Source organism: Solanum tuberosum, unplaced genomic scaffold (genome assembly GCF_000226075.1).
Source record: "Solanum tuberosum cultivar DM 1-3 516 R44 unplaced genomic scaffold, SolTub_3.0 scf00576, whole genome shotgun sequence".
Taxonomy (NCBI): domain Eukaryota; kingdom Viridiplantae; phylum Streptophyta; class Magnoliopsida; order Solanales; family Solanaceae; genus Solanum; species Solanum tuberosum.
In genome coordinates, this window is record NW_006239506.1 from 24991 (window position 1) to 37946 (window position 12956).

The 12956-nt window shown below is 31.4% G+C and overlaps 1 protein-coding gene across 1 annotated transcript in view; it reads right to left on the reverse strand.

The window, feature by feature from the left end:
- Positions 1 to 11757, reverse strand: part of LOC107058662 (premnaspirodiene oxygenase-like) — a 31447-nt gene extending 19690 nt beyond the window's left edge. The window contains 1 exon segment of the mRNA XM_015304651.1: positions 11670 to 11757. Within this exon segment, the coding sequence (XP_015160137.1) occupies positions 11670 to 11736 (67 nt within the window). The 5' untranslated portion in view covers positions 11737 to 11757.
- Between the last annotated feature and the right edge of the window lie 1199 nt (positions 11758 to 12956).

Consider the following 12956-nt stretch of genomic DNA (forward strand, 5'->3'; position numbering starts at 1 on the left):
TGAAACGGGGTAAGTTGCCCGAGAGGGAACTTATTTCCATTTAAAGCTTAGCCTAGTCACTATTGTCTTGCAAATTTCCTATTGAAAGCATGCACCCAACAATTTATCTCAACTTGTATTGCGGTCACATCCCAAGAACCTTTCCCCATACTTGATTTTCTTGTTTATTTTGTTGTTTTATCACTTGTTACAAAACCCCCATTTGATATTTGACACTTTCGTGTCACCCCCTTTTACTTACTATGTTTTTGTTCGTTAATATCTTTAGCTACGACTAGTTAGAATGTAAATGCTATTTTTATATCAATTCTCAAAACCGTTCCCTTGGGACACAACCCCAACCCTTGGTTGGGTTACTATATTATCGACGATCGTAGACACTCATACCGTAGTATAGCGTCGTTGGTCACGATAAGCATCAACTATCATATCTATTATGTATCGGATGATGCGATGGAGAAGGGAAGAGTTCACAATTGCATGGTAAGATCTCAAGCAAAGAAAAATAAATAAAAATTAGTAATTAGCAAACACAACGGCTAAGCAAATACAAGAGAAATCTATAAAAAGGATTAGAAGTAAAAAATGATAATTAATTTATAATACATATATAGAAAATGAAAATAACTATTCATATTCCAAAACTGAAGAGTCTATTAAATGATTAGAAAACTGGAAATATTTAATTTAATACGGAAAACTAACTAAATGCTTTGAAAACAGAAAATAATATACGGTTTAAATAGCTGAAGTTGTATGGTTGCCGAAAAATGGGATTGAGCCATTGAAGAGACATAACTCATAATTAATAAATAAAAAATTAACTTTTGAGTTGGATTAATAATTAATAATTAATTAATATATATTATTATTATTTATGATATATAGTATTTTTATATAGTGTAGGGGTAAAATTGTTTTTATATAGTGTAGGGGTATAATGGTAATCCAACTTTGCACTTTGGAGCTTCCCACTTTTAGTTATATATGATTACAGAAATATTTGGAAATTAAAACTAGTACTCTTTCCGTTCTAATTTATGTATTCTTATTGATAAATTTAAAGCACCAAAACTGCTTAAAGTGAACTTACTATAAAAAATAATGAATCATTTTTGCCATATTCTCTAATCGTGTTACACTTAACGCAAAATTTAGGAAAAAAGAAATTTTAAAATTCATGGTAAAAATAAATCGAAAATATCTTTGTAATTTTATTTTTTCATTAAGTAATGAGAAAACACACATACTACTCCAAATTCCCAAAGAATCAAGTGGACATAATATCAAGGTCCTATATATCAATGACAACTTTTCATGTAAGCCTGCAAAGGACCATTAGTTTAGGTGGCTGGTAGATGGAGATGGATAGGTATGGCAATGGGGCGGGGCGGTGCAGGTTGAGCTTAATCCGTAAAAAATTTAATCCGCCCCGCCCCTCCCCGCATAACAACGTTTTCATTTTCAATCCGCTCCGCATAGATCCTCCCCGCATGAACCCGCCCCGCATAAATTTTTTAATATTTTTTTCTAGTTAAGTTTGATACTAAAAATAAAATTCATAAAAATAAACATTTTTTCATTAATTTGTATTGATTAATTTAATAGGATAGTGACTTAAAATTTTATTTTTTAGAGGTCAATTGGAAAACATGTAAGAAATTGTATTCTTTTTTATTGAATCATTTTCATTTATTATCTTGAATATTTTAGTAGCTTTAACGAAATTATCTTAATAATTAATGCTCTATCACTCTTTTAACATTAAAAAATTAAAATTAAGTTTAAACCCACACAAAATTGCATATACCCGCCCCGAATCGCATTAATTAAAAAAAACCCACTTCAACCCACCCCGCATAGCCTTAAACCCACCCTGCCCCACATATCTTTAAACCCACCCGCCCCACATCCCCCCACCCATTGCCATCCCTAGAGATGGACCATTATAGGGAGGAATTAAAAGATATTTTTTCATTTTTAATTTTCCATCAAATTTTTGAATTTTTTTTTTTGCAAATTTCTTTTCTTAAAAATAAGGAAAGAAATGTCGTCCTCAGAAATAGGTTTCTTTACCACTAGAAAATAAGAAATTAGTGATAAACAAAATTTCATAGCTAAACAACAAATCAAATTTCAATTCTATTTAACTACGGATTAGTGACAAATTGTTAGAAAATTCAATTAGTTAAAAGCTTTTTAGTGACAAATTAGCTGAGATTATCAACCAGCTAGCTATCATATACACATATCATTTACATGAATATGGTAGAAATAAATATAGTTCTCAACTTTCATCTTATTCACAAACAACCAGTTCAAAAATCTTCTACCTCATAGAAAGAGAGAAGAAAACAAAACGAGAATGGAAGCGTTAAAATACGAAATTATTCTAAATCATGCCTGTTGGAAATAATAATTCAAAGTTAGAGTAGGAATTCTAAGTTGTTTAGGATTTGTTATTTATGGTATCTACTTATTTCTGTTTAATTATGATTTGTTAGTTAGAGTGGTTCCTAGTCCTAGTTTAATTTGGATTTTACCTTTATAAATAATGATGTTACTAATTATTTTCAATATACAAAAATATACATAATTGATAGACCTTGAATTAAGATTCAAGAACTTTTGAGTTTATAAATAAAATATTTTCCTTCAAATTGGTACCAGAGCTTTTACAATCCTGGTAGAAGATCAAAAAGTTTTCGCTGCTGGCGGGAGGCTATGACCATATATGCTACCCATCAAGCAAATGATCATGTTGAAAAAAGCTGGATGAATAATATATGCTTGAAAAGAATATGCTAGGAGGAAAGACTTACAAAAAATATTGCAAATTTAAAGAACTACAACCAAACACAAGAGGAAGAAACTCTTCTCTAAATTAAAAGTTAGAGAAAGTGAAAAAAAATAAAAAAACAAAATGAAAAGAAATTGATAGGAAGGGCATCAACGAGAGTTGGAGAGAGAGTGCTCCAATGCCAAAAATAAAATAAAAAACACAAAAAGAAAATGAGTTGATGGGAAGGGTATCAATGAGAGTTGGAGAGAGAGTGCTACAACACAAAAAAAAAGCGTTGGTGGAAAGGGCATCAACCTTGGAAGTTGGAGAAAAGTGATCCAACACAACCAAGAGAAAAATATTAATTGTAAGTTGGAGAGAAAGTGCTCTAACACTTGGAAGTTGGAGAGAAGTGCTCCAACACAACCAAGAAAAAATATATTGTGAGTTAGAGAGAAAGTGCTCTAACACGTGAAAGTTAGAGAGAAAGTGCTTCGACACAACCAAGAAAAAAATGAGAATCAAAGAGAAGAGAAGAACTCCAACAATTGAAGATTGATGTCACGCCCCGAGCCTACACCCTGGGCGAAACTGGCACTCTAGAACCATTGCTGGCCCCAAGCGAACCCTTGGCTTGACTTACTTACTCAGCGGAAGACTTAGACATAAGAAAGATAATCCAAATACAAGATAACTCAACATGTCTCAAACTAAACTCATAATGTTTTAAAAATAAACTTTTAACTTAGCCAAAATGGCAACTCAAATCTGAACAAAAGCCAATAACAAAATGATGACGAATGAACTAACATCTGACTAAACTATATATGAAGCCTCTAAAACAACTGAGATGGATGTCGGGACAGACCCATGACATCCTAATGAACTAAAATGATAAAGTAATAAAAGGGGGATCCTCCGGAATGCAAGGAGGCTCAGCAACAACTCTGAAGGTCAACTGGATCAACGATGCGCTGGATGTTGATCCTGGTTACCTGCGTCTGCATCATAATAAGATGCAGGCCAACAGGCATCAGTACATTGAATGTACGAGTATGCGAGTTAGAATGTTAAACACAACTTAAGCTTGGAAAGAATCTGAAAGGAACTGAAGAACTTACCTGGCTCAACTCAACTCAACATAACTGAACTCATTTTTATATAAAGCAGTTTAAAAACAAGTGCAATATAAAGAAAATTGTTTAAAACATGATGTCAACTCTGTGTGTATGCAAAGATACAAATAACTTTTCAGATGTATGTAATAATACAATTAAACTGATGTATATAAAAATACAAAATACTGCTGTGGGAGTTTCTCTAACCGACGACCATCACTTAAGAGCTATAGTGATGATACATCGTTACTTGGCCCCACGCTGCCAGGGCCATCCTATACCTTGCCAAGGGTATAGGACCTGAATTACTAAGTGGATCCACTAGTCTATGCTAAAAAACACTAAGGGTTTATCTAAAAAGTATGACCCTTTTCTACCCATGATGGCTACATGATTTATGGGGGCTGGGGGTTCTCTGAACGCTCGCCCATATCGGTGCTCAATACTACTCCCAAAATATTACTAGCTCATATGTTTAAAAACATAACTTCTTTCTGTTGTTTGAGATAATTGCTCAAAACTTAGCTCAAAGGCTATCTTGGAAATCAAAGTTTCCTCTCTTGTTTTATTTAGAAAGCGATTACTCTTTTCTGAAAACTAGTCCGAAGGCTCTTTGGAAATCGAGGTTTCCTTTCTTGTTTAAATGTGAAAACATTTTAAACCCTTTGGGAATACATAGTCCCCTAATACTTTTGAAGAAATGAACTTCAATCTTTACTCTTTTAACTCTTTAATTCAACTTGAACTTTAAAGTCTTAAAACAAAGTTAAAAAGCATTTGCAAAAGACTTATTGAAAAGACTCTAAGAACTTCCTAGACTTGGCTCTTGACTTTCCTTGAATTTGAATTTATGGTATTCAAGGTTATGATTCATGTTTCTGGATGATTTCTAGATGTTTAGAAGTCATTTAGAGTAGTTAGAATCAATGGAAAACTGGTGAAAAACGACGATTTGGGCGCACCCCAAGCGCGCCGCGCCAGCCCCAACGTACTGGGGCTCAAATCTGGCGCACTGCTGGTGTGCTGCCCCAGCCTTCCTGGGGCTATGGGGGAGCGTCGTGCCAGCCTTCCCACAGACGCAATCTGACGAATTTTTGACCTCGTTCTCTGATCCTAAATCATTTTAATCCGATTCTTTTTCCTCAATTCACTTTAGATTCATGTACCCAAATCATATACACAAAATCTAACCCAAACAACTCAAGGAAACAACACTTAATTATCAAGAAACTCCTTAATCCCAACTTGTATTCGAGAACGAAATCAATTCAAGAACAATTATCAAGAATATCAAATACTCAATCTTTTTAGGACGAAAATACACTGAATTAGCATGTTTGGCGCGTGAGTGAGCTAACCCAATGCTATGTAATCTCACATACCTTGTAGGGATCACCCCCGACGAAATTCACAAGCTAAACTCGACGAACTTGATGATTCCTTGCTTCTCCTTCTATTTTCTCCTCTTCTTTCCTCTTCTCTAAAACCCTAACTCTTTTCCAAAAGCGTAAAACTGACCAAGTTCAGTTTAGACCCTTAATTAATTCACTAAAACGAATTTAATTAATTGGATAAGGAAAGGACTGAAATACCCTTCAAAAATCCGGATTGGACATTTCCTTATTTGAATAGCCCAACTTTCAAAGGGTATAACTTACTCATACGAACTCGGAATCGCACAAACTTAGCGGCGTTGGAAATATTATTCCAAGAGATTTCCAACCATATTTGGAAGTACACCTAACTCATTCTGAGCTAGGAGTTATGACTGTTTGAAGTTGGCCACAAACTCACTTTTCCTAACTTAAACAAATTTCCAGATTTTCACTCTTTCCAAAAATGACTATTTCAAATTCTTAGCTTCTTCCTAGTTATTTCAAATTGCGAGATGTTACAATTGAAGAGAAGTTCTCCAATTCAACAACAATGACAAGAAGAAGAAAAATAAGAGTCTACAACTTTGAATTACTGGAGAATGTTGCTAATAATAATTCGAAGTTGGAGTAGAAATTCTAAGTTGTTTAGGATTTGTTATTTATGATATTTACTTATTTATGTTTAATTAAGATTTGTTAGTTAGAGAGGTTCCTAATCCTAGTTTAATTTGGTTTTTACCTTTATAAATAGGGATGTTACTTGTTATTTTCAATATACAGAAATATACAAAATAGATAGAACTTGAATTAAGATTCAAGAACCTTTGAATTTATAAATAAAAGATTTTCCTTCAATGTCCAAGAACAACGAAAAATGACAAATAGATTTTTTCTTTCTATAAAAAGAATAAACCTAAGAAAAAATATATATGTTATTATTGTTGTTGTAAATTAAACAGCGATAGGAAAGAAATGTAGTGAAGGACAATATATCGACGGGTCTTAATTAGATTTAATTGCTTGGAAAGAGAGATCTAGGCATCTTCTACCATATTCTCTATTTTACTCTCCAAATATAGAGTTTACTATTTTTCAGACAAACAACTTCAAAAATCAAGAACCCAATAGAAACTTCAACACAATCCATCAAGAACTCAATTTATATACTTTCAAGAACATCATTTCGCTGAATTAAATCATGATTGGCGCGTGGGTGAACTAACCCAATGCTATGTGATCTCAAATACCTCGTAGGGATCAACCCTTGGTGAAATCCACAAGCTTAACTTCAAGAACGCGACGAATCCTTGCTTCTTCTCCTTTTTTCTCCTCTTCTTTTCTCTTCTCTCAAAACCTTGGCTTAATTTTATGAAGCGTAAACTGAACCAATTCAGTTTATACCCCAACTTAATTACCAAAAAAGAATTTAATTAATTGGATAGTGAAAAGACCATAATACTCTTCTAAAATCCGATTTTGACTTTCCTTATCTAGACAGCCCAACTTCAAATGGGCATATCTCCCTCATATGAACTTGAAATTGAGCAAACTCGGTGGCGTTGGAAAGATAATTCGAAGACCTTTCCTACGGTATCTTTTAGCACACCTAACTCATCCTGTTCTAGGAGTTATGGTTGTTTGAAGTTGACCCAAAACTTATACTTAGTTTGATTTGCCAAAAATTTCAAATTTGATTATTTCCAAAATTGATTTCTTTCTAATTCTAGTTCTTTCAAAAAGCGGGGTGTTACAATATTATTGAATTATTTTATAGGAAATGCAGAAATTAACAATATTAATTTTTATCATTTACATTATATTCATTAAATAAAATCCATAACAGTGGAATGTTGCATTTTTCATCAAGCAAGAAATATGTGAAGCTAATTAAGATAATATAACATGTAATGGTTTGAATATGTCGATATAACTTATCCTCAATAATCTCTCATTACGCACTTTACACGTAGATTTTATATCCAATTTGAAAACATAAAACGAAAATTTTAAAAGTAAATATAAAAATCATTTACAAAGGAACTACTTTACATGAAATAATACCAAAATTTGAATTCTTGAAACATTTCCAAACATATTCGGGAGATATGTATCCTTCATCTACGTCAATTCGAATAAAAACTATTAGTGTGTAAAAAAGTATATATCTTTATTTCATTCTAATCCATACATGGTGATAAAAATCTATTGCCTTCCAAACATTCATTCTCTATCTATCAATATTATCACATGTGATGTCGTCTTCGATACAAATGCGAACACTAATGCTACTATCCCTAATAGTTCTCAAAAGACCAATGCTATTTTTTTTCTTTTGTACCTAGAAGATCTACCGTAAAGGAATAAAAAAAGTAAAAATAAAGAAAGAGAAATGAAAAAATGGTTCTTCATCGGAGAGAATTTGGCATATTGGAGCCAAATGTTCAAATGAGATTTGCAAATTCAGTGCTCTTCTATGTGACTTTAAATAAGGGGCCTTAGGTAAGAGAAGTTGAAGTGAATCAACGTATTAAACCTAAGAAGTTGAAGAAAATCAAATTATTAAAGATATTTTAGCCAAAAATAAAAAAGTCTCATCAAATCCATACTTAATTGTTGGGAGTAGCCTTGGTCTTCATCAGTTATAATTGAAGGCTTGAAGCAGCTAGCATTGTGCCAGCAAAGAAGAGTATATAGGCTTAATCATAATTGTGAGCATTAATGTAGAATATATAGTTGATCTATAATTATTATTTTAAAAAAAAAGAATAAAATATTATTTTTTAAAAGGGTAAAAGGGTAATTCAACTTTTGGCTTGAGTTCTTCCCACTTTTAGTAATACTAGTTTCTGGATACGTGTGCTGCACGTCTGTTCCGTGAGAATTTTCATAGATTTGTTGGAATAATTAAAATTCTATGAAAACATGTAGTGAGTAATAAAATGCAATCATTACTAATATATCTTTAAAATATGGCAAAAAGTACCAAATAAGGAGTGTATTTTAATGTTTAAAATCACGTTTTTTTAAGCAACCAACTGTAAGTTTTGAATTTTGGTTAGTAGTTAACAAACTTTCAATAAAGCCACAAATGACTAATTAATCAGAAATTCATAGAAAATTAAATTAAAAAGGTCTAATAGATAGAAAACACAAAAATACGATGTACTCATCTTTCTTAAGACTTTAATCATATAATATAGATGTAAACAGAAATACAAAAATAGTACTACATAATTTTTTGAGTTCTTATCGACTCATTCTATCATAGCCAATCAAAATTCAAGATCCTTCTTTGTCGAGTCACACTAAAGAATGAATCAATAGAACAAAAACTATATAAATGTTTCACTACTTTAACTATAGAGTGAATAGGATACCTAAGGATCTCATGAAACAAAGAAGATGATTTACATAAATAAAATTGGAGGAACACCAAAAGTTATCTTAAAATCTTAAATTAAATATTTAGAGGTTGTGAATATGAAAAGTATGAGAGTTATAGATATATATTAATAGTAGCAATTGAATAGGTAATTAGATATGAGATATGAAGGTGGATATTTAAAGCATATAAAAGAGAAAAATAATAAATAAATGAAAGGGTATAAGTTTCATAAAAGCAAAACTTAAAAATAAAATAACAAATATATAATATAAGACGTATACAGAAATTTGAAAAAAATATTCAAATGTGTTAATTAAGCTTAAGAAACATTTCAAGAAGAAAATAAAAATATGTATGCAATAACCATCATAAATGTATATGTAACTACCATTGGGTATGCAATAATTGAGAATTTGGGGGTTGTAGTTATTAGAAAATGTTCTATTAATGAAGCAAAGAAATTAGGGGGTTTAGGATATTAGAATTTGGGGGTTGTAGTTATTTCTAAGTGTTAATGCAACCAAGAAATGAGGGGTTTTGGTTATTGAAATTTAGGGCTAGTGTATATTTCAACGTGTAAAATTAATCTAAATTTGTAATCCATTTAATGCATTAAGATGAATGTATGTTACTTCATGAAAACATTAATGTATTTCTAATTCACTATCCTTTACTATGATGTAGAAGTTATGAAAATGAAAAGTGAATTATGGACTTAATCTTTTAAATAAAGTAATTAGAAATAAGAAATACTTTAAAGTAGATTATTAAAATTCCTACTCTCCAATTTTGCTGCCTCCCATTGGAATAGTCTCATCAACATTCAATTTCAGATACAGAGAGGTTGCATGATACCACTTACACTTTGTTTTGGATGGTTGTTACGTATTGTTTCATAATGTATCGTGTTTTATTTTGTGGGATCCAACATGAGTAAAATGTTGATAGTGTCATTAATTATTTGAAAAAAGAATAAATATATTTCCGAACTATCACAATGATATGTCAATATCAAATAGGTTTTGAAATTATAACATTTGTCCTTCAAGTTACAATTATTAAAGTTGATTGTGAAGTTTTACTTACTTCGGAAAAGGTCAAGGACGCCTAATTTGATGACCATATTGGATATGAAACTAAAAGATCAATCAAAATTTAGCTAACATAATGAAGAATGAAACAATTCCAAAAATATAAATATTAATGAAAAAGGATATCATATAGCTAAATGTTTTATTTATTTCACATATATATGGATCATTGTTTACAAGTCACAAATATGAAAAATACAGATACATGCAAAAAAAAAAAAAAAATTACTCTATTATACAATTTGTTGGATAAGTTGATCAATGAGTCAGGTGTACTGGAACTGGAACGGAGAGATGAAATGAGATTTGATATCTCTTCTTGTCGAATTGAAGCAAATGATCTTTATTTATAGAGACCAAATGGAGTAGCAATTAAATAAAGATCATTCTTTCTCCTGGCTGTTATTCCTTCTGTTTCAATCGTGTCCAAATCATTTGGATTAACTCCATGAGGGACCTTCCAATCAAAGTGATAAAGTAATTGGGATAAAGGATGTGCAACATTAACTAAACCAAATAAAGTTCCAGGACACATTCTTCTTCCTGCTCCAAATGGAATAAATTCAAAGTGACTTCCTCTAAAGTCAATACTACTATTCTCAAATCTCTCAGGTATAAAGCTTTCTGAATTATGCCAATATTTGGGATCTCTACCAATCGACCATGCATTAACCATAACTTGAGTTTTCACAGGTATTGTGTATCCATTGATCTTTGTCTCTTCTCTACATTCCCTTGGGATTAACAGAGGACCCGGAGGGTGTAGCCTTAATGTTTCTTTGATAACGAATTGCAAGTAGTTCAACTCTTCCAAATCAGTATCATTAAATGTTTTTTTCCCCATTCAATCGTTCTCTCACTTCGAGTTGTGCTTTCTCCATGACACGTGGATTTTTCATTAGTTCTAAAAATGCCCAAATTAATGTTGTAGAAGTTGTTTCAGTTCCTGCTAGAAACATGTCCTACATATAAAGTTAAAGTATAAATATCGAAGTTTAGATTCATAAAACGAAATAAAATTACTTTAAAGATGCACTAGACTTACAAGTATGACTGCTTTAATGTTTTGATTTGTGATAGGAGGTCCAAATTCTTCGCTCTCCATTACTCTAAGTAAAGCATCAACAAAATCTTCATTTCCAGACTCACCATTATATTTCGTACCCTTTGCTCGATTATCTCGATGATCATTAACGATTTGCTCCAAGATTTCATCAACCTTTGAGTGTGCCTTTGACAATTTGTATTTCATTCCACTGATATTATGAAGCCACTTTTGGGAAGGGAACAAATCAGTTAAGTCAAATCCTCCAATTAATGAAAAAACATCTTTTATCAATATTATAAACTTATTTCGATCATGTATGATTTTTCCAGATACTGACCTACAAGTTACAGTATTCGTAAACCAAAAGATCTTGTTGGATAAGTTGGTCAATGAGTCAGGTGTATTAGAACGGAGAGATGAAATGAGATTTGATATCTCTTCTTGTCGAATTGAAGCAAATGATTTGACCATTTTTGTACTAAGAAGTTCTAGGACACAAACCTTTCGCATATTTCTCCAGTAATCTCCATATGAAGTAAAGCCTATGTCCGTGCAATCATAAAATATGATACTTGTGGACATAATTTGTGGCCTATCTACAAAATGGAGGTCTTGAGTTTTCATAATTTCTTTTGCCATTTCCGATGAAGATATAACAATTGTTGAAATATTCCCAAGACGTAAGTGCATGATTGGGCCATATTTTTTCGATAGATTTCTAAGTGAACGATGTGGTAGATCGCTCATTAATTGATGCAAGTTTCCTATAAAAGGTAGTCTCCATGGTCCAGGAGGCAATGTTTTGTTTGGAGATTTTGATTTTTTCCATTTTTGAGATACAAGGAAGAAAGAGGAGAGGAAGAGAACAAGTGAGATAAAGATGAAGTAGGGAAAATGCTGATACTCCATTTTGGAAGCTAAGAAAAAAAGAAACATGCACACTTATATCTTATAGAGATGACAGCATTATGTTTAGGTTTGTGTGTATATATAATACTGGTGAGGAAATAGTCAGTGCAGAGCATGTACCCAATATTAACTCATAAATTATTTGTTTGAAATAATATTCATTAAATAATTTTAAAAATAAAATAAAAATCAACTTTATATTTGTGGTAATAGATTATCTAATTAAGTGTGAAATGAATATGTGATAAATAATTTTAAATGGTGTTGATTAAACGATTTTAAATTTTTGATCCAAAATATATATATAAATTTCATTCTTCTTTTTCGAAAATTTGGCATGATGGATCCTTTTAGGATCTCCATAATTGAAATCTTTTTCTTCATCGTTTGCCACTTTCTTTAACCTAAAATAATTATAAAATTTACTTAAATTTCAACGACACTCAAAGTAAGAAGAGCTTGTTTGGCTTGGCTGGAAAAAAAAAAAAGCTTTTAAAAAGTAATTTTTAAAGTCAAACTTAAATGACTTTTAAGTTAAAAAAAATAAAAAGTGGGAGATTTCTATTTTTTGTTTTTAACCTTTTTAAATTATTTTAAATCCTTTTTAACTTTGTTAAACACTTTCAAAAGTTAAAAATGACTTAAAAGTAGGTTTGACCAACTTTTAAGTCACAATCCAAACAGGCTCAAAAGCTATACGTAAAAAACTGCATTTAACACAAAAATCGATAGCCTAAATAGGTCCTATAATTTCAAAAAATTAATGACTACCTTTTTCTCTTAATAAATATAATTAAATTATAGTGAAGCACAGAGAAACTATTTTCCCCGAAAATAAATAGGTCCTATAATTTTGAAAAATTAATGACTTACCTTTTTTCTCTTCATAAATAATTAAATTATAGTTAAGCAAAAAGAAACTTTTTATCCCAAAAATATGTTGAAGCTGCTCAACTTTAGCAGGGGACCCACATTGAAAAGAGATAAACGGTAACACCCCAGAAAATTTTCAAACTACGACTCGAACCGTTCTTCGTAGTGAGTGAGATTTTACCAAGGAATTTACAATTTCTTAAGTGTTAAGGTCACTATGTAGCACCTTGAGTTTCAAAAAGAATTAAATTGGAAATAGCATAATCTGAAATTTTGCAAGTTATGCTTAAGTATGAGTTTTGGGTCGACTTCAAATGACCATAACTCCTAGCTCATGATGATTTAGGTGTGCTACCAGATACCGTAGCGAAGAT